General features: G+C 43.5%; 1 protein-coding gene across 3 annotated transcripts in view; it reads right to left on the bottom strand.

Annotated features, from left to right (window-relative positions):
• The window catches only part of TWF2 (twinfilin actin binding protein 2), a 67,957-nt gene that overhangs the window by 16,604 nt on the left and 28,024 nt on the right, over positions 1 to 23,329 (bottom strand). For all 3 annotated transcript variants that reach the window (XM_082214571.1, XM_082214572.1, XM_082214573.1), the window contains exons 3-5: positions 16,773 to 16,951; positions 6,723 to 6,818; positions 4,282 to 4,386 (exon numbers count right to left, since the gene is read on the bottom strand). In XM_082214571.1, the coding sequence (XP_082070697.1) occupies positions 4,282 to 4,386; positions 6,723 to 6,818; positions 16,773 to 16,951 (380 nt within the window). The remainder of the gene's footprint in view (positions 1 to 4,281; positions 4,387 to 6,722; positions 6,819 to 16,772; positions 16,952 to 23,329) is intronic.

Genomic DNA, 23,329 nt, shown 5'->3' with positions numbered 1-23,329 from the left:
GGGTTGCATCCAGTTGGTGTCCCCTCCACTGATAGAAGGCCCCTTCCCCCTGCAACCCCCTCAAGCTGGGCAACAGTTTGGGAGGTGGAAACTGCTGAGGATGGCGTTGATCCCTCTGACGCTGGCAGGAGACTCTGGAGTGTCCCAGGACAAGGGGACAGAGAGAATGTATCTGCCTGCCCAGGGAAAATTCATTTACTTCTGTTTGCGCATTTTGGCATCCAACCAGGAGCACGAACAGTTGCAATCGCAGACGAATTCTGTCTACAAAGTACTCTCTCTGTGTTGTCAGGAGATGTGAGGGAGGCAGGGAGAGATGCCACTGTTTAGGCTTTCACCGGTGATAACCAATTCTGACATCTCTCCTGCCACAGTGACAGCAGAGGCCCTGCACGTTGACCCAGGAAAAAGAAGCTCTGAACAGAGAAGGACTCTCTGTCCTAACAACTCAGCCGTGCAGGGATGGCGATGGGCAGAGGCAGAGCTGGGCGTCTGTCAGCAGAAATATTGACATGCATATTCAGAGAAGGGTGCAGAACAAGAGGTGATAACTGGACTGGGATAATTTCGACTGACTTGCTGAACAAGGAAATGAGAGGTGGGTGGACAGAAAGACTGTAGGGCTGTATCTTTTGTACATGGGTCTGATATGTTGAGGGGCTGGTTGTGATTGAATGGTGGTGAAAGAATAGTCTTCTGCACATACTTGAAGATATTGCCTTCTGCAATATGTGGAAGTGTAATGAGCAAGGCAAGCTGATTACAAAGACAAGGATTGAGGAAGGCAGGAACTGCTGGGGTGAGCTGCATTTTTTTAAATGGCAAACTCTAAGTTGTGTGGAGTTGATCAAATTTATCCATTCTCTGAATGTCAGTCCTTAGGCAGCCAAAACAACCCCATCTATGCACAAAAAAGGACCTAACATCAGGTCTGGGTGAACCCCAAAAGTTTGCAAATGTACACAAAAAAGTGAAAAACTTAAGCGGGGAAGAGAATCTTAAAAAACAGCCCAATGAAAACTAAACACGCTCAGTGGCCATGGAATGGGGGAGAGGAGGGAAAGGAACTAGGGGAGAAGAGGGAGGGGAATGAAATGGCCAACATCGTTCCACACTGCAACACTTTGCTGCGGATGCTATCTGCATATACTGTGAGTGCCAGAACACTTGCTCAAGAGAGAGACATCAGTGGGCTTGGGGAAAGGTTTGCAGAATGACAAAATATTTGGTGGGGGGAGGAAACCCTTGCTAGGGAAATCCCCAAACATGATTATGCATGCTTAGTCAGCTGGAATGCTGACTCCGACTATGTGGAGGGGGGTGGATAGACGAAAACTGGGGGGCAGCGAGAGTGGAGTGGAGTGCCCTGAGAGAGCGTGTGACTAGAAAGGCTCACTCCACACCGCAACATTTGGTGCAAGCTCCAATAGTCTATATAACATGAAACTTGGTTTCAATATTTATGGAACTTTCCCAACATACAGAAGAAATCAGGTACACACAAAGCTCTAGGTAAACTCTGATTATTAGAGAAAAATGGGTGGGAGGGAGGGACATGTTTGGTGCCTAAAATGCACACCCCCACCTCTAACTTAGAGGCAAGATTGCTACCCAAATATCAGCACCCCATACCTCTACGTGGTCAGTACAGATACTGCAGGGTATGTGGCAAACAAGTAACACAGACAAGAAATAAGTCACTATTTGGAGCTCTAAGTTTGGGAAGGGAAAAATTATCCTGCATTGGTTTTTTCCAGTCCACACCAGCTGAACGTCAATCCAAGTAACATCCCCCAGAACAGCAAATCCTTTTCAGCGTTTCCAGCAAAACACAATACAATTTGGTGCTTCTCTTGCACTCCTAGGTAAAGGTAAAGGTACCCCTACCCGTACGGGCCAGTCTTGCCAGACTCTAGGGTTGTGCGCTCATCTCACTCTATAGGCACTTAGGCACTCCGCAGACACTTCCGGGTCACGTGGCCAGCGTGACAAGCTGCATCTGGCGAGCCAGCGCAGCACACGGAACGCCGTTTACCTTCCCGCTGGTAAGCGGTCCCTATTTATCTACTTGCACCCGGAGGTGCTTTCGAACTGCTAGGTTGGCAGGCGCTGGGGCCGAACGACAGGAGCGCACCCCGCCGCGTGGATTCGAACCACCGACCATGCGATCGGCAAGTCCTAGGCGCTGAGGTTTTACCCACAGCACCACCCGCGTCCCTCCTAACACCGAGCAAAAGAGGTATACTTTTTTAAATGATTTAAATTTAGACCATGACAGAAGCTTAAAGACGGAAACAAATGCAGAGGAATTTGGGAGACATGACTTAACGAAACTAAATTTAGAGAGAATCCATTTTTGGGGTAGTTCTTCCACATCCTCCCTCCCTCGACTCTAAAGCAAGTGTTCCTTTGCCATCCTCCCTGCCTTCCCCTGTATTCCACCCACTCTAATTCTCTGCTTTTTAACAGACAGAAACCATTTTATTTTTTTTACAAAATTACTTCTCCAAACCAACTCTCTTCCCCAGTCCATGTCCCTCAATCTCACTGATGTGATGCAGCCGTTGTTGTTTTAGACACCTCTTGTCCATTCCTCCAGCTTATACCTGGGGGGAGCCCCTGGCCCCACCTCAGTCCATGTCCCTCATCTGCAGTGGGGACAGGGCGTTCCTGGCTCTTCCTTGCTTTTCCTTTTCCACCCACTCTCACCTTTATAAAAACACAATGTTAAGTCTCCCGGAAAGTGCTTGCCGTACATTTAAGTGTTTATCTTACTGCACTTATAAGCTCATTTTAGAAACAGCTGAAAGCAATTTATTTCTGCCTGTTTTCAGGCTTCTGCATTAGCGCTTCTGGGAGAGAACGATAACATCCCAAAGGCTTAAGTCGGTGCAGATGACAACACTGGCTAACGGACCAATAGTTGCTAAATCACCATTTGAGTTGACCATCATCTGTGGCTGGGAGATTGGAGCTGTTAAGGGTCAAATCCTGTCAGTTAAGAAAAACTGTCTGTATACTGTATATACATATTATACTAAAGGAGCAAGTGGCACTAGAAAACAATGCATGGAAGACTCAAATGGTGAAGGCAATAATGAAATAATACAAAGTGAGAATTCTATTATTGAACAGTTACTGCGTTTGTATAAGGTAATGGCCCATATAGCTTTCTAAATCCCTGTAAAGTGCTGTGGCATCATCTTAACTTGGATAGCATTTTTTGCTTAAACTTGGAAGACTATCTGATTCTACTCCCCACTCTCAGGCAAAGAATAGGACCTCAGCTCTGAACCAATTGATAACTTCTATCAACCGCAGTTCCATGAAGGTCTCAGATTGCCTTAAAGCAGAGATGGGGAAACTTGTTCCCTTCAGATGATGTTGGACTCCAATTCCCATCAGCCCCAGCCAGCATGGCCAATGGTCAGAGATTATGGGAATTCTGCAACAACTGGAGGGCCAGAAATTCCCTGCCCCTCTCAGGATTAATTTCTCCTTCTTCACTGCTTACCCCACAGGAGTAAGATGCCAGCATTATGGCTGTGAGAAGGGACAAGTGTAAGGGGAGACTGCTCAGCAGAGTCGTCAGAATTAATTGATTGACTACCAAAAATGATCTTGCCCGAATAAACCCAGGAAGCCATTGGAAAGCTATAGGAGCACACTTGTCCCATGTTTGGTGCAGGCAGATTAAATGCTGTGTCCTAAAAATTAGTGCTTACATGATTGCTGAATTGAATGATTGCTGATATGAATTTGGCTGCACAGTGGTTGCAAAGCTCCTACTGGACAGCGCCTGTGACGGGAACTGCACTGGGTGGGGGCACAGATTCATCTCCCCATATGGCTATGTTCTGGGACCAACAAAGGTGGGCAACTGAGAAAACACAACAGCAAGGCATGAAGCAGATAAGGAGAAACTGCAGAAACAGACTGCAAGGGGGAAATGGCACAGGAATGGAAATTTGGAGGCAGGGAGGAAAAACTATACCCATAGTAGTTTGTGCCTTGAGAAGCTTTCCACCCGATATTGCAAATTTTCAGTTTCCTTAGCCAGCGTGCACAGCCCAAAGAGAGGTGGCCGAGGAGGGGACACTGTTATGGCCACCCCTCTCTGCCACCAGCAACAAGGCTTTATCCCTCAGTCTAACAGAATGCACACTGGAAGTCGCTCTGCTTGCTCTATGAGGCATAATAGTGCCAAAGGAAAACCATGATTAGCTGGGCAGGATCACCAAGCAATCTTTTGGATCAGTGCCACGGTGTGCTGCCTCTCACCTCATTGATGCGGATCTGCTGGAGCTCTTGTTCTGCTGCAGTCAGAGGAGCCGGAGCAGAGTAGGACGACACGTGCTTCTGGTAACCGCTGAGCGAGATGTCTTCCTGTAGTCAGACAGAGGTGGTGATGTAGCAGAACAGGGGCACAATTTCTTATGGGCTACATAGGTCAATGGCTGTGAACCTTACACACAAAGGCAACTCCAGTTAATGTTATCAGCTGCCTTTGGTCTGCAGGGCCAGGAATAGCAACTCACTGTTAGCATCAACGCTCTTAACAAGCTCTCGTTTAAAACTGCAGCATAGCACACATTGCTAAAAGGGGGCACCACCTATTTCCAACATGGTAAAAGAGCACTTAACGCTTTAACTCATGGGTGGGCAAACTAAGGCCTGGGGGCCGGATGCGGCCCAATCGGCTTCCGGCCCGCAGAGGGTCCGGAAATCAGCGTGTTTTTACATAAGTAGAATGTGTGCTTTTATTTAAAATGCATCTCTGGGTTATTTGTGGGGCATAGGAATTCGTTCACACACACCCCAATATAGTCTGGCCCCCCACAAGGTCTGAGGGACAGTGGACCGGCCCCCTGCTGAAAAAATTTGCTGACTCCTGCTAACTGATCAAAGAAAAAGGAGCAGTAGTGGCTGGCAGGTGGTGAAGGCAGGATAGTGTTGCTTACCTGGCTTCCCAAATCTGTGCATGACGTCTGGTTACTGAGAGATGGGGGGCAAGGAAGCAGGTAGCTCAGCACAGTGCGGCTGCAGCAGTGGAGTCGACCCAATGCTCCGGCCACTGCCCCTACACAGAGCTCTCCACTTCTCAATAATTGGCAGCGCCATGAGCCACTGAGAAGTCAGGTAAACAATGTCGCCCTGCCCTGACAGCTGCTACTGGAAAGTTCTTTGGTCAGTTTCACTATGATCCAGAAACAAGGGCAAGGAATGCATTTGTATGTAATGCTAGACCATGCTGTGGTGCAACAAGACTGAGCCTGCGCAAGTCACGGTCACATGTGTTCTCCCCCCAAAGCATCCATGAGAAAAAGTGAAGAAACATCTGTTCTTCATTAACCAGGGCAAGCAGAGTCTGAACTGTAAATGGTGGTTCAACTTAACTATGGCTTTCTAAAACAAGCCAGCTTAATATACCATGGTTCATCAAGCTGGTTTTATTTGGAGTAAACCACAGTTAAAATCAACCTACTGTTTGTCCAGGTTCAGACCTAATGCTAGGCTGTGCTTAGAGAAAAATGGAAGCAAAAGCTTTCCAATTCTTCCCTATGGCAAACTGCAGAGATTCCTCCACCCAAAGAAGATTGCAGGTGTTGGCAACAAGCCCATACAAGTTTGACTCTGTTGCTGGAGGCATGGGGACCAGCCAATGCTCAAACTGGTTAACAGCATAGAATCACAATGTTTTCAATGTAAAAGGCATAGCTTAAAAGAATAAATATGCCACCACTGAGAGGAACGTGTCCAATGTTAGCTGCTCAAGTACACTGGGCTTAGTATTAGATTTCCTGTCAAATGACAGGCATGTCTTGAGGATGTCACAGTTATATAGAACTACTGAAGGTTGCAGACAAACAGAAATGCAAGATTCCTCCCACGCTACATAGTGTGATCTCATTTCATGAGCAATGCTGCCACCTTATGGTGCTTTCCTAGAAAGCCAGAGTGCCATGAAAATCATGGCTAGCAAACCAGGGTTTGCTATTGCATCGCGTGTAGAATCATGGACTACTCAAGTTTCATATCAGTGCACCCACCCAAAAGGGAGTGCTCAAACTTGATGTTAAGCCTATGCGCCTCCTTTCCTTTCTGTCTTTCATCCATCCATCCATCCACCTAGGAGTACTGCTCTAATTATGGAGAGGAAAGGTAGAGACAGGGCCTTAATGAAGACCACACAGCCCAAACTCCGACCCTCACCAAGTGTGGATCCAAAAGGATTAAAAATAATAATAATCACAACTTGAATAAATCTGTGGTGGGGGAAAATGAGAAACACTGAAGATCTCAGTTAGTTTAAGAACTTAAGAAACCTGTTGTATCAGGCCAAAGGTCCATCATCCTGTTCACACAGTAGCCACCTTGATGCCCATGGAAAGCCCAAAAGCAGGACATGAGAGCAACAGCGCTCTCCCTACCTCTGCCAGAGGCATACTGCCTCTAACAGTGGAGGTCAGACACAGCCATCATGGCTAGTAGCCACTGATAGCTTTATCTTCCAGTTTCCCAGAAAGCTTTTATTATTACTATTAACACACTTGATTTTATTCTGCCTTAAAGAACTGGAAACTACTCAAAGGGGGTGTGGGGGAGGGGGTTAAACTGACCCAGAAAAATGCCTGCCTTCTAGATGTAAGGTTCTGAGCAACACGGTACAAGACAACAATGGCTAAGGCTCTTCCTGACGGCCCTGCTGCAAATTGCCGTACCTTAACTGTTCCAAAGAGCTCGTCCTTCACATGCCCTCCTCCAAACTCTTTCTTCACTGTTGCTCTGGTTGCTGCATAGAGCATCTTCAGTCTAACCTGGTCATACAGAGAGAAACATCATTGACAAGGACAAGTCATTCCGTGAGTATGAAAACATAGGAAGAAGAAGAAGAAGAAGAAGAAGAAGAAGAAGAAGAAGAAGAAGAGAAGAAGCAGCAGCAGCTGCCTATCAGACTGGGTTGCCCCAACCACTCTGGGTGGCTCCCAACACAATATTAAAAACACAATAAAACACCGGCCATTAAAAACTTCCCTATACAGGGCTGCCTTCAGATGTCTTCTAAAAGTCATATAGTGAATTATCTGTCTGACATCTGATGGGACGGTGTTCAACAGGGCAGGCACCACTACCGAAAAGGCCCTCTGCCTGGTTCCCTGTAACTTCACTTCTCACAGTGAGGGAACCGCCAGAAGGCCCTCGGAAATGGATGTTGGTGTCCAGGCTGAACGATGAGGGTGGAGGTGCTCTTTTAGGTATACAGAGCCAAGGCTGTTTAGGGCTTTAAAGGTCAGCACCAACACTTTGAATTGTACTTGGAAATGTACTGGGAGACAGTGAAGATCCTTTAGGATTGGTGTTATATGGTCCCAGCTGCTGCTCCCAGTCACCAGTCTAGCTGCCGCATTCTGGATGAGTTGTAGTTTCCAAGTCACCTTCAAAGGTAGCCCCACATAGAGCGCAATGCAGTAGTCTCCCAATTACAATGGTCATGGAATGCTGTAACTGCAGGGTTTTACATTTGTGTGTTCTGAGCACATTCTTTATTAAGGGATATGTCCCCTTGCTAATATTTTTAGATAGCCATCTTCAAACTACTGTTCCAAAATACATTCAGACAGACTAGAAAGTCAACCATGTGAGGGCTTGCAAGTATAAAATTTATAGAGCTGCCAATATAAGCAATTACACAGAGTCAATTGAACTGGCAGCTATTCCCCAGGAGGTATTATGGATGATCTTATCACAGAGTTCAACATCAGGACTTGGGGGATGGTTAGCAACTATTGTTCCTATTACTGTAAACTTTTTACCTTAACTGCCTTCACAGCTAGCAGGGTTTTATGTTTTAATAACTGGGTGAAATATTCAAGTTTATTGATACTTGGGTAAACCTCCACCCCTGGTCGAGGAAAAAAAATAACTTGACCCTCTCTCATACTGTTGGTGGCTAAATATGAATGCTGTTAGCACAGGTAAGACACAGAAATATACGTATTTCAATATAAAAATATTTACATTCTGCCATTTGAATTAAAAATAAAAATCTTAAAGCAGCTCAAATTTAAAATCCAAATATTTTTTAAAAGTATGAATAAGGCAAAATGCCACAAGCAGAACAGAAGAAAATTAGTAACTCATTGGTTAAATGGTAAAAAGAAAGTCAGCAGGACAAACATATTGTATTCCCTCAAACTCAGTCCTGCAGACCTTCTGAAAAAAGCACCTCCTTTGCTGCCTGTCTAAATGTTAGCACAGTAAAACTTCCCAGGAAGGAGTTCCACAATTCTGGCAACATTTCTGGTGCCACTGTTAAAAAGGCCTTGTTCCAGAGAGTAACCATACACTACACTGAAGAGAAGAAAAGGATCCAGATCAGAACCTCCACGGAAAATCTCAAAATACAGGCAAATTCATATGGGAGCCCCAAGGATTCACAGCAACCTTCCCCAACCTGAGGCCCCCTTAGATGTTGCTGGACTCCAACTCCCATCATCCCTGACTATTGGCTATGCTGTCTGGGTCTGATGGGAACTGGAGTCCAACAACATCTGGAGGCCACAGGTTGGGGAAGGCTGATTTAGGAGTTTTATGATTTTGTATTATTAAAATATTTATCAACTTCACTTTCATAGAAAATGTAACAAGGTGGTGATTTAAACACGGGTGCCGAGACTTCCGGTTTGGATCGCCAGCAGTACGGGAGCGCGGAGAAGTTGCTGTGCGACTTCCCCGAACTGCGCGGGGGTTTTGAGGGGCAACGCAAAGGCACTGCGACCCCAAAACTTCCAGGGGGGCCCCCTGGTAGGAAGTGCTGCCAGCAGCGTCGGAGAGGTCCGAGCCTTTTGGATTCTTCTCTATTCTGGGGAGGATTCTGAAGCAATGGGACCGAGAGACGCATTCCGGTAAGCTCTGCGACCCCGCGCAGCTATGTCTCGAGCCCCCGCTGAAAAGTGGCGACAGACTTCCGAAATTTTTCAGAACTGCTGCCTTTGGAATTGAAAGATAAATGCTGAACTGTAAAAATCAGACAAATAGACCTTAAGGTGCAGTGGATGTTAATGGATTAAGTTAAGGAGCCCGACCTGTATTTCGGGGTTAAGATGGCGCTGGGAAGCTAATCGGAAGAGCGAGACAAAGTAACAAGCTTCACCCGCTGTAGAACAAAGAGAGGGAAGTCCCCGCCAGGGATTCCGCGGGGCAAAGTAAAGTAACTACTAAAAGAAGTGTACAAATGAAAGGAAATTCTAGAGACTTTGTATGAAAAAGTGGACTATCGGAGAGCTGGATAGAAATTTGAAGGGGAAATCGGGAGGAGCGAACGGAGAAACTCTAGAACGCTCCGTAAACTCACATGACGGATTAAAACTACCCCGACCTGCTGTACCTGCATTCTTTTTGGCTCTCCAGCTTCTGTGGCTTCTCAGCTTTTGTAGCCTGTTGCCATACTGTTTAATATTAAAAGGAACACAGTGCGCAAGCCCCTGTGTGGGAGAAGAAACAGCTTGCTTCTATCTGGGGGGTTGTCCGGTTGGACCTACCTGAAACCGATCTCCGCAAAGGACTTAGAGACTGGGAAGGATCTTTTTGCCTCTTTCTTTTTGGATTGAACCTGCGCCGCTGAATTAGCCGCTTTTTTGCCTCTTCTTGTTGAGACTGGGATTAGACCTCTCCTTTTTGAGACTGGGACTAAACTTTTCTTTTTTTTTTTTTTTTTCCCTTTTCTTTTTTTGAGTTTAAACTCCCCCCCCCCCTTCTTGGAGAAATCCAAACTTGGCAGAGAAACCCCGAAACTCCAGGAATCTCTGTTTCGGCGTCTGCCCCTTTGTTACCCCCCCTCTCCTCCTGTCCCTCCCCTTCCCCTTCCCATGCCCACCCCCCCTATTTTCAAGCCCTTTGACTGTTGGCTGTATTTAAGGAAATATTAATAGGATAAGAACCCTTGTTTACATATCCAGGCAGCAACACTACACGCGGCTGACCCAGTGAAAATAGGACAAGAACCTATTTTACAGGGGAATGGATTAAGCCAAACAAGTGGCTGAAAACCAAAAGAGAAGCTTTCATATCACCTTCATATCACCTGATTTACTTAGACTGTATTAACTTTTCTATTGCTTTTCTATTGCTTCTTCTTTGGGTCATACCTCCAGCATATCCTAGCATTTCCCCCTTTTTTTATTTTTGGCTTTTTTACACCTTTATTACTCAACGGAAATTCAGTTCTACGTTGACCTAAAAAACATCATTAACATAAATATTGTTTGAATTCAGGGAACAGGTCAACGTAACTGTTTTTGTGATATCTAAAATACCTAAGATTGCATGTCCTGCCGGTGAAATTTTAAAAAACCCTTAAATTAACTCATTGTGAGGGGTGGGTGGCGGGGAGGAGAGGGGGGTGGGCAGATGACGGGGAGAGACGGAAAGAAGGCTGTGGGAACACCAATGGATAGGAGAATTTCAAGGCAAGAGGAAATAAAAGATTTAGATGCATTATGGCTGAAAATAAAAGAGGAATTCAGACAGAATGAGACACGTATAGAAAAAAAGTTAGGAGAGATGCAGGAATCCTTTGATAAAAAGATTGAAGCTGTTACAGGGGAACTCTCAAACAAAATAAAAGATTTAACAGTCAAAACAAAGTCTTTAGAAGAACTAAATAAAAAAATGCAAAAAGATTTGAGAGACCAGAGAAAAGAAGCTGAAAAAACTAAAGAAAATTTTGGAGAATTGAGTAAAACTCAAGAACAGGTGTTAGACAACCTAGCCTTGATGGAGATGAAACAAAAGCAGTTAAACCTAAAATTCAGAGGAATAGGGGAAGAAAGAGAGGAAGACATAAAAGGGAAAATGATTAAAGAACTTGCGACTTGGCTTGTATTGAAAGAAGAAGAGGTTGCGCAAAAAATAGAAAACGCTTTTAGAATAAAAATAAGACCCAAACAAAATAGATTGAAAAAAGTCCCAGGAGACTGCCTAGTGATCTTTAGATCGATAGACATGAGAAATATGATTTTGAGAGAGAGCTACCAGAAGAAATTGGTGATCGATGGAAAACCAATTATTATCCTCAAAGAAATCCCAATTAGACTACTTCGAAAAAGAGAGGGCTACAAACAAATAGTCGGCATTTTAAGGAAAAATGGCATACAACACAGATGGGAATTCCCAGAAGGGATTTCCTTTTTTTACAAAGGGAAAAGATTTAAGATAACTGACAATCAGGAAGTCAGTAAATTTCTACGTAGATATGAAAAGGACCTCGGGGGGGTAGAGGAAAGATATGGGGAGAGGGATGGAGAGAGGGAAGAAAGAAGGGAGGGGTGTCTAGAGGAGAGACTAGAGAGGGAGGGAGGAGCCAGGGGAGGAGGGGACGAGGGGGAGGGGGGGGAGGAGGAGGAGGAGGAAGAGGTCGAAGAACAAACAGAAGACAAAACCACCCGAATCTAAACAGACAAAAACCAAACCGGGAAATTACTGACTCATCAGTAGATAAAAGTGATAATGAACCTTAAAATCGTAACATGGAATGTAAACGGTTTGAACGAAAAAGCTAAAAGGAATAAAATTGCAAATGTGTTGAAAAAGGAAAAACCGGATGTAATCTGTATTCAAGAAACTCATGTAGCTAAAAAGCATAAACATGTCTTAACAAACAAACTCTTGGGCACAGAATTTATAAACTCTACGGAAGAAAAAAAAAAGGGGGTGGTAGTATATGTGAAGGAAAAATGGGAACCAAAAATGATATACAAGGATGAGGAGGGGAGGATACTAGGGGTTCAAATCAATTTCCAGGGAGAAAAGATTAATGTAGTTAATATTTATGCCCCAAATACAAACAAATCTGAGTTTTTCAAGAAATTAGAACAAGTATTATTAGAGTTAGATGACAACAAGACGATTCTATTGGGAGACTTCAACGCGGTGCCGTCACCAGAAAGGGATAGACAAACGGAAAATAGAAAACAAAATCAAGGAAAGTTGCCGAAATCATTCCAAGATTTGGAAGAAAACCTAGACTTAATAGATATATGGAGATACAAACACCCAATAGAAAAGCAGTTCACCTTCTTTTCCGAAGCACATAAAAGCTGGGGCAGAATAGATCAGATCTGGACCTCGAGAGCACTTACCCTAAGAACAATAAATTGCGAAATTCACCCAAGAACATTTTCGGATCATAATATGACAACTTTGGAAATTAAAGGGATAACACAGGGAAGTTTCAGATGGAGATTAAATGAATACCTATTAGAAAATGACGATGTTATTGAAAAGGCCAAAACCACCCTAAAAGAATATTTTAACTTAAATCTAAATACAGGAACAAGCATAGAAGTGGTCTGGGACGCTAGTAAGGCGGTGATAAGAGGTCTATTTATTCAGCAAAACAACTACAAGAAGAAGATAAGACAGCAGAAGAAAGAAGAAATACTTAAGCAGCTAAGAGAGCATGAGAAAAAATTAACAGATCACCCGAAGGATGAACAAAGTATCCGAGCAATAAAAATGTTACAAACACAATATTCAATGCTGACAAGTCAAGAAATTGAATGGAAAATCAAACTAATGAAGCAAAGATACTTTGAGTCAGCGAACAAAATAGGGAAATTTTTGGCCTGGCAATTGAGAAAAAGACAGAAACAGAATATGATAAATAAAATAAAAGTAGAGGAAGATCTGATAGTAGATCCAATTAAAATACAAAAGAAATTTTTGGAATTCTATGAAGAATTATATAAGAAGGGGGAAGAGGACCTAACGCAAATAGAAAGATATCTAAAAAGACACAAAGGAAAGACCATCGGGGAGGAAGAAAGATTTCAACTAAACAAACCCATTAACATAGAAGAGGTTCAAAATGCTATAAAAAAAATGAAAGCAGGAAAAGCTCCAGGCCCAGATGGCCTTTCGGCCAAATATTATAAAGTCTTAGGAAATCAACTATCATCGGTGCTCTGTGATACAATGAACAACATCTTGAGAGGAGGGAAAATACCTGAGTCGTGGAGGGAAGCTTTCATAACATTAATTCCAAAACCGGATGTAGATAAAATGTGTATTAAAAATTACAGGCCAATATCCCTATTGAACAACGATTACAAAATATACGCCGATATTATGGCAAATAGATTAAAAAAGTGCCTATCGAACTTAATTCATAAAGACCAAGCAGGTTTTTTACCAAATAGATTCCTGAAGGACAATGTGAGACACACTATAAACCTAATCGAATATCTGGAAACTAACAACAACATACCAGCGGCCTTGATTTTCATAGATGCCGAAAAGGCGTTCGATAATATCTCGTGGCAGTTTCTACTAAAGACCATGGAAGAAGCTGGGATAGAGGGAGAATTCCTGAGAGGAATACAGGCAATATATTCAAACCAATCTGCCAAACTGGTGATAAATAACAATCTTACAAACACGTTTCAAATTGAAAAAGGAACCAGGCAAGGTTGCCCCCTCTCACCGCTCTTATTCATTACGGTTTTAGAAGTTTTGGCAAATAATATAAGATCAACACCAGAGATCAAAGGGATCAAGATAGGATCAAAAGAGTTCAAACTAAAAGCCTACGCAGATGACTTGATGTTATCCGTAGAAGAACCGCAAGGGAGCATCGAAAAGGCGCTGGAAATATTAGAAGAATATGGCAGATTAGCAGGATTTAAACTGAATAAATCAAAGACCAAAATATTAACAAAGAATTTGAGAAATGATATAAAAGAAAATTTAGAGAGCCAACATGGAATTAAAGTGACTAAAAAAGTAAAATATTTAGGTATTTGGCTTACACCTAAAAATATAAATTTAATTGAAGATAATTATACAACGACCTGGAATAAAATTAAAAAAGATCTGGATGTTTGGAGCAGAGTTAACCTCTCGTGGCTCGGTAGGATGGAGGCGATAAAAATGAACACTCTCCCCAAGATGTTGTTCCTTTTTCAGAATATCCCGATCATTAGAGGGACCAAAATATTTAAAGATTGGCAGAAAGCACTCTCAAGATTTATATGGCAGGGAAAAAGACCAAGGATCAGATACAAACTACTTACAGACCGAAAGGAGAGAGGGGGGATGGCGGTACCCAACCTAAAATTATATTATGAAGCTGCTTGCCTAAGTTGGGTGAAAGATTGGATAACTTTGGAGAACACGGATCTGTTGGAACTTGAAGGTGTAGACAACAGGTGGGGTTGGCACGCATACCTTTGGCTAAATAAAGGAAAAACACATAAGGGTTTTTCAAATCATATCATTAGAGGGCCATTATATGAAGTTTGGGAAAGAAATAAAAAACTGTTAGAACCAAGAACACCCTGGTGGCTGTCCCCAATAGACATCTTATCAGTTAAAAAAACAAATCTGGATGAGAAAAACTTAACATACGAAGATTTATTGACACGCTCCCATGAAAATTGGAAATTAAAACCGTATGAGGAACTGAAAGGAAAGTTGAAGGGTTGGCTACAGTACCATCAGATCAATGCAAGATGGACGGAAGACAAGAAAGTAGGAATGAATGAAAAGAAATCAAAATTCCAAATCGAAATAATTGAAAGCAAATCTAAATTATTATCCAAATTGTATAATATTTTATTGGAAGAGGATACAAAAGATGTAGAAACTAAAGAGGTTATGGTAAAGTGGGCTAGAGACTTGGGACACAACATAGAATACGAGAAATGGTCGAAGCTATGGAATCAGGGAATAAAATTCACAGCAAGTGTGGCAATTAGAGAAAATCTAGAAAAGATGATATACAGATGGTATTTAACACCAGAAAAATTAAATAGGATGTACAAGACCGGTAACAAGGCCTGCTGGAGATGTAAAACAAATGAAGGGAATTTTATACATATGTGGTGGACATGTGAGGAAATAAAAAAATTTTGGAATCAGATATATGATGAACTAAAAAAAATACTTAGACTCACATTTCCCAAGAAACCAGAGGCCTTTTTACTAGGGATGGTTGGAAAAGAAATACCAGAAAAAGACAAAACCCTGTTCCAATACGCAACAGCCGCGGCTAGAATGCTAATCGCCCAAAACTGGAAAAACCCAATTACACCAACGGTGAAGGATTGGCAACTGAAATTATATGATTTTATAGAATTGGCAAGAATGACGCAAAGAATCAGAAATCAAAAAAATACAAAGTTAAAAGAGGATTGGAATAAATTTATGGTATATAGTGAAGGCAACTCTGGTAACACAACAACTGCAGTAGGTTCGATTTAACTCTTCCGATGTTATAAACTAAAAACTAACACCAGCTGTAATATGATTTTATTAAAAATAGAAACCCGAAATCAGGAGGGAGGGAAGTCGATGCAACGTATGTGTTTTTTCTTTTCTTTCACTTTTCTCTCTTTATTTTTCCTTCTTCTGTCTAACTTTTAATGTCTTTTTTTGGTTGTGCTTTTCTTTTTGGTTGTGTATGATGAAGAAAATATAATAAAAAGTATTTAAAAAAAAAAAAATAAACACGGGTGCCGATTTAAACATGGGTGTCGTACATTCCCCTTCAGCTAACTACAGTCAGAATTCGGGCAGTGTCAATCTCCACACAACCCCTCCATATTCTAGCCATCAAAGGTTTTAACTATGCAAAAAACATTTTGGAGTAATGTGTGGTCTGCATTTTATTTATTTATATTACTCTTCCTTGTGTGTGTGGTGACCAGGGTCAGGACTTTATTTGTGGTGCTACTTCTTCAGCAGCTGTGAAACTCCTTCCCTCCTGAGATATGGCTGGTGCCACCATACGTACCTTGCTTTCTGCCACCGTCCAAAAACATACCTATTCACTCCAGGCTTTTGTAGGGGAGTGAGCTTTTAGGTGGAGATTTGCAAACGGGTGTTTTTAAAAGGCTGTCTTATTTCAGCTGGCTCTGGTGTTTAAATTGTTGGCTTAAGGGTACGAACTGTTTTTACCAATTTTTATTGTGACCTGCCCTGTAATGACTTTTTGATAAAGGGTGGCACAGAAATGCATTCAATACATAAACGGGGGAGAATGTTTCCACTGATTTAGCTGACGATCCTTTAAAGAAACCTGGGGTGATCTGGGAAAGAGCTAGGGGAAAAGAATGGGAGCACTTCTCACAGAAATGACAAGCCATGTTAAAACATTGCCTGTGTTGGCCTCCAGATGGCATGCTAGTCTAATAAGAGCGGAGATTATAGGAGCAAGAGTTCTGCAAGATTCTTTCAGAGTAGTTCACAACACAAATGCCTGGGAATGCAAGAATGTGTAAATGGCAGTAGATAAGTACAACCCTCCGTATTTACCCTTGTCCACAGAAATATTATATGATGAAACAATAGGATACATTAAGTCCTTAAGGTTATCATCTCTGTTTGTAGGGTTGTTGCTTTTTAATCAAGTGATGGTCCATTGGACTGTTCTGTAAAGTCTGTTTTGAATGAATTCCTAAACATGGTGAGAAAGAATCACCTCCAATTTCCACATGATATTAAACCAGGGGTAGGGAACCCCTGGCCTATGGGCTGATCGTAGCCCTCTAGGCCATGTTCCCCAAACTGTGCCCACCTGCCCATCACTGGTGATGCCAGCTGGTGGGTGGAGGGACCGTGTTCAGTCTTGCATTGGCTGCATGATCCTCTTCCCAGAAGGGAACAGGACCTACTTTTTCACCTACAACCCACTGCATAAACCAGCTACCCATGCCGGTTCAGCTCTGAGCCATAGGAGGCTAAAGTCAAGCAGAAACAAAGCAGAGGCTTACAGGAGAGTTGTCAGGAGACCAGGAGATGAAGAGCCACTCGTAGCCCTGTGCATTCTGGGTGTCCAGGCGGTAGAGGATGTAGCACGGCTGCAGCTCATCCAGCAGCGGCAGCACAAATGAGTCGTAGTCCTTATCCCAACGTCGAGACAGTTCTTTGTAGGCTCCAAGCACCAACTGCTCTGCAAGTTGGAGGGGGCGGGGCAGAGAAAACGAAAGAACTGTGAGCAAAAAGATGTGGCACTTAAACGCAGCATCGGTCATTTACAACCAGGGCTAAGGGAACCTTCTGCAGCCCCAGAACCACATGCAGGCAAACTTTCTGGAGGTTACAGGACAGTGGTGGGCAGAGCCTTTGTCTTTGTACAGTGGGCTGTATACATCTCAGCCATGCAAGCCAAAAGTTTCTACACCTGCCCACCCTGCCCCCCCAAAAAGAGAGGAAACTTATCAAGGATGCATTCTAGCCAGGCAAAAGCACCTGAGGAGGGTGTGATGAAGACATTCCCAAGAGCTGGAGAGAGGGTAGGAGGTCTAGGGGGCTGCAGTTGGGCCACCCAGACCTTTTCTAAATCAAGGGTGAGGAACTTGCCACCTTCTCCCGCCAACCCAGATACTTTGGTAAGGCCCACACATGCTTGGTTCATCATCATCATCATCACCACCACCACTACCTTAATTTGTTGAAACTATGCTCAAGGCAGCTTACAACATGACAAGATTTACATAATTACAAACATAACAGAAGTCATAAACAATAAATAAAAAAGTACACAACTTAATGGAAACAATTTCCACATAAATCATAAGATCTGAAACTAAAGATACAACAACATCAATAACAGCAACAGCTGTCTCAACTCCCCGTAAACAATACTCCAGCCCAATAATCTGTTCAACAGCCTCAGCTTTTGTAGCTGGAGTCAGTCAGCACTCCACTCTCCCAGGCCAGATGGGAAAGGAACAGTAAGGAAGGGTGCAGGTCTTACAAGGCTTACAGCCAATATGGTCTCATTTCAAACAACACAGATAAAAATTAAGAACAGTTGAAAAGAGGAGTCCTCGGTGCTAAGCAGCAGCCACAGTCCTTGTGAAGCCTGTCAAGCCCCGCCCAAGCCAAGTGGAAGGAGGCAAGGGCAGGGCAGTTCAGGCCCTAGGCAGGCTGTCCTCCTTGGTTGCAATTACCAGCATCTTGGCTTTCCTTCCTTCTGAGAACCCCTAATCACTCTTCTTGGTCAGAGACAGATCTGAGCACTTTGTGGGCAAAAGGTTCTGCCACGTTCCCTATGGCTGAAAAGAGGCGATAGTTCTGTTTCATGGGTTATGGAAAAATAAAAGGAGTTGGGTGCAAAGACAGAACGTCTGCATTATGTATTGGTCTTCTTCACTCCCAAGAGCACAACTCTAGGAACACAGCAGGAATGGCAGACCTGTGATCCTAGAGCCATCCTCCTTCACTGTTGAGAACAACACCCTTATTCTCCATCACGGAACTGAAGGGGGAAATCTGTTCATGGAAGTGCCTCTTGAACGGACTGCATAAGGTTACAGAAGAGATTGGAAGGGGCACAGAAGAGATGCAGAAAGCGCAAGGACCGTGTGCCTCCCTTTTCCACCAACCCCAGCATGCTGCTGTCAGACTGCAACTCTGGCAGGGCAAGAGTTTTCAAAAGCGAGACCCATCCCTGACTGTGTTTCCTCTCAGCATATATTGGAACACCCATTTTATGTTGACACAGCTGTAAGGTTCTGGACAATCCCTTTTGAAATACAAAGGGCCATCTGGCAATGATAATAACCTGGCAGTCCTATAGATTACATAATGAAACCAGCTCCTATGTATGTGTATAAAAAAGAAGCCCGGCCTAGAGACTTTGCCACCGACAAAGGGAACACTAATACTCTGAGTCATGACTTGCTTTGCTACATGCAGAAAGTCTCAGGTTCAAATCTAACACTGCTACTTAAGAGCATTGGGTAGGGGAAATACCTGTGTGCCTGAGACCTTCCAATCAGGATAGACTGTCCAGTACATGGGACAACAGTTGGCTCCAATATAAGGCAGCTTCATGGGATTTTATGTTGGGGGGAAACAGAAAACCTTTCTGCTTGGGCTATATTTCTACATCAGGGAGAAGGCAAAGCAAGATCCCAGAGGGGTAAACGATGTGATTACTCTGAATGTACCTATCAGCCTATAATCAGAGCTACTGAGTTAGGCAGAAAATATTCAAGCACTCCAGGCCCTGAGACAGTGACCACTTGGCTGGGTAAGTGATAGCTGTCTGTTGCATCATTTGTTTTGTTTCTACTGCAGACCCATTTCCCAAGGGCTATGTTTTTCGGGAACCCTCGAGTGCCCATGTTAACTCGCTCTCCGATTCACTCATGATAAACAAAAACAAAAAAGGGGCCAAGAAGGTCACAAGGACCTTTGCCAGAACTCAACCTCATAAAAACATAACAAAATGTTTCTGTTTCAACACAGAGGTGGCCAACTTGTGGCCCAGATGTTGCTGGTCAACAGCTCCCATCATCCCTGACCACCAGCCATGCTGGCTGGGGCTAATGGGAGTTGAAGTCCTGAAACATCTGCAGGCCTGAAGTCCCATGCCCCTAGGCTAGAGCCACCCAGGCCTCCTGCCTGCTTGCCAAATCTCCTCGACCATTCTTGTCCTTATATAGCTATCCCCTGTAGTTTCTGGTCAGCAAAAAAAAAGGGGTGGGAGAGAAATTAGGAATGTGGTGTCACTGTGGGTGTCACTCAGGCTGCGGAGACAGCCCCGGAAATGTCCACTTCCCTCTAGGATGCAAAACATGCCCTCAGCTAGCAGCTATTTCCTGCCCTTTCATTTACTGCTACTTATGCCACCTTAGCAAGTTTTTGCTTTTACGGAAAGTCGATTTAACCATCTGAGAGCTTTCAGTCTGTTGTTTAAAAACTGACTGAAAAAGTGAGTAAATATTGCAGTTCAATCAAAGATAAAATTCTAATTTGAGCTCCTGAGGAATGATGCATCCAACTACACACACACAACTTTGTGGTTCAATTATCTTTGCAAAACACTGTGTGATGCACTTCTACAGTTTCCTGTTCTGACAAGTTTGCCACAACCCTTGATCCCACAATGAAGCAGCAATGCAAACCATCAATGGCCAGCACATGATATGGTGGAACCATGTTTCTGAAATGGAAATATGTATACAGTTGATGGGGAAATGAAAGGAGCAATTATTAATGAACTAAATGAAAATTCTAATTTGGAGTGCATCCAATCTAACCAGTTTTTTTTGTTTGTTTGTTTGTTTGTTAGGAGGTGGCTGGAGAACCTCCAATGAACAGCCATATATGGTAACTCAGCATCCCTAGTTTAATGCTCTGTTTCTAGATTTTCTTGCACACAAATCTGAACCTTCTTAAAGACCTAAAAAACTTCCCACCATTAGTTTGGATAGATAGAATTATTACCAGTCACGATGGCCCTGCCTATCCTCCTGCCTTTCTCTTTTATTCTTTAAACACGCGCACGCGTGCACACGCACACACACATGCAAAGGTGCACATGTCCATTTAACATTATGGGAATAAACATAGATGAACTGCAGATACATTACAAATCAGAAACTGCCCACTCAAGCAAGAAATGACATCACGATGGAGAAGCAAATTGCACACTGGGAAATATGATGCATTATGGATCACCTACAAATATACCACTTTGGAATATTGGTGGCCTACCACATGACCTAAGGTTCCCAGGGAGCCACAGTCCATTGTCGCTTTGCAGTGTATGCCCACAATGCTTTTCTGTTTGCCTGGAGGTGGCCCATGCCTGTTTCAAACATTTGTTTATTTCCTTACATTTCTACCCTGCCTTTTCTCCATCACAGAGCCCAAGACAGCATGCATATGGTTCCCAAGCAGCCTCCCATCCAGGCACAGGCCAGACCCAGGCCTGCTTGACCACAGCAAATGGTGACCTCAAGTGCCTTTAGACCACATGCGTACAAGCAACGAAACAACAAACCAGGCCTTCAAATATGTGCCTGATCTTGGCCTGTCAATTATCAGTCAATCTGAAGATGAGAGGTCAGGGAAAACACTTTCAGGATTCTTCACACAAACCCTGAATTGTCTCTTTAATTCTCTGCAAACAATAGGAAAACAACAATATGTCACAAACAAACAATGCAACAGCTTGAACAGCAGCAGGTCAGGCAGCCAACACATGTGGCCTTTTTTTTTAACCTGTTTGGTCATGTTACAACAGGGACCATGCCAGAATGCTGCTGACCTCTTGCAATCTGCACACGCCCCTTCACACAAATTCCCCTTCCACTAAGTTCCACCCTTTCGACAACGTATTCTTTCATCGAAAGCAGGCAGTCACCACTTTCCAGAGGAATCACTGCTGCTCAAAGTGAAAACCTATGGACTCTGTCACATGACATTGGGAATGAGCCTGCCATACGCGCTGCAAGCTGCCTCATACCAAGTCAGACACCACCCATTAATGGAGCCTGGCACTTTGCCTACTCCAACAGGAGAAGCCCTTCGAAGTCTCAGGCAGCCAGTCTTTCCCATTAACTTCTGCATGTCAAGCATATCCCTCTCCAAAAGGAATCAAAGACTGGAGTCAGGGCTGCATACACTGTGCACATATGGGCAAGCACAGAAAGATTTCCTGCCTGGAGCTAATCTTGACTCACCACAGGCAACGAGGCAAGTGGCTATTTTCAAGCCTGAGCTAAGGCTAGCTCACCTGATGTCACAGCTACATGCTTCACTCCCTTCTAATATACAACCTTCTTTCTTTTCTAATAAGTAACCCTGTTGTTACAGAAAAGAAAAAGAGGGGTAAAAGAGGGAGGTGATCAGCAAAAGGAGGCCTTGGGTTTGAATCTGTTCTTCACTGAAACATCTTTTTTTGCATTATTGTATTTATCGACTAAAGATGCAAGTTGCATCACCAGCAAGTTCCAAGATCTAAGTCAGGAAGCTGGCAAGTAACCTTGCAGAAACCGCAAGCAGATAGAGGTGTAGTTATGAAACACTTAGGCAACCCTTTTTTGTACTTTACGTCACAGGGTGTAAAGCTGCTGTGGCTGGTTGTTAACACTCAGATCTGCTGTCTTTTTTATTACCTGGCTCTTTGTTAAAAGAAGAATTGTCTTAAGCATTAACATTTTGCTTTGCTGATTTTAGAGCACGATCCCCCTCTCCTCCCGATGCTTAATGACTGGAGGGAGTCAGGGTTGATACACTGGCTTCTTGTCAACAAAGAGAAGACTGTCTGGGGAAGCCAGACTTTACCATAGTGGAGACCACTGTCGTACTCAGGAGTGCAGAATGACACCACCAATGCTTATTCCACCAGTAGAAGCAGATGAACTACAGTCCAACAATATATTGAGGGCACCATCTTGGTACCCCTTATTATCCATGGTAAAATCACTTTTCTTTTCATGATCTCTCAATTTACACTACCGCACATTTGCTTATTGTCTGAGGCAAACGAAGAAGTTGCCCAGAAATCAAGCATCTACAGGAGAGAAAGTGGCTGGCTGGAGATATATAGAAATGTACAGTTGGGTACCTCTCAGCTGGCCCAACACCAATCAGGAACACTTATTGCCACTATTTTTCAACCCCACCCCACCCCAAAGAAGCAGGTATTTTTAGATTTGCCAGTGTGCCTTTGTAGTTGGGGTTAGCCACAAGACACAGATACTCAAAGGAGTTGACTAGAAGCACACCTACAGTTCTGGTCCCCTCATCTCAAGGAGGATACTGTAAATCTGGAAAAGGTTCAGGATAAGTTTTTCTCCCTCTTGTACAATACCAGAACCCAACACCATCCAATGAAATTGAATGTTGGAATATTTAGGACATAGAAAAGACGTACTTCTTCACACAGTGGAATTTGCTCCCACCAGATATAGTGATGGTCACTGACTTGGATGGCTTTAAAAGAGTGTGAGACAAATTTATTGAGGATGGCTACTACCCACAATGCACTCAAGGCCTGTCTGCAGACTTCCCATAGGCGACTGGACTAGGTGGCCTGATTCAGCAGGGCTCTCTCTTCTTATGCTCTTATGTACCACCAGTCAACAGAAGGCTGCTCTGCTTCTTAAACCTGAATTAAGCTGCTCATTGCTCTTCTGTTCTGCAAAACGAAGGACGACAGACTGAGCCAAAAGGAACTCCTACTTCCTGTATAGACTTTGGGGTGTGGAGAGCTGGTATTCTCAGCAGAAGGCACTGCACTGTAAAGCCAGATTTGCTGAACACTTGATTGCTGACAGATTCAGTGTGCAAAGTAGGAAGGGGCTGTGAATCAGGGTAAAGACCCCGTCAAGTTATCATTTGTTAGGCTTGTACAAAAGGCATGAACATAACTTGTTCAAAAAGCATAAGAACTATAGCTCATTTTGGGGGGAGGGGATTCTGCAGAGATCTGAGTGTCTCTAACACTTCTGGTCACACTCAGGTTTCGGATTTAACAGCCACTACCCACATTGGTGCTTTTCTTGCCACGTGGCTTGCTGCTTTCACA

This window comes from Podarcis vaucheri (genome assembly GCF_965113315.1).
Source record: "Podarcis vaucheri genome assembly, chromosome: 2".
NCBI classification, from domain to species: Eukaryota; Metazoa; Chordata; class Lepidosauria; order Squamata; family Lacertidae; genus Podarcis; species Podarcis vaucheri.
This window is presented reverse-complemented; position numbering and strand designations above follow the sequence as displayed.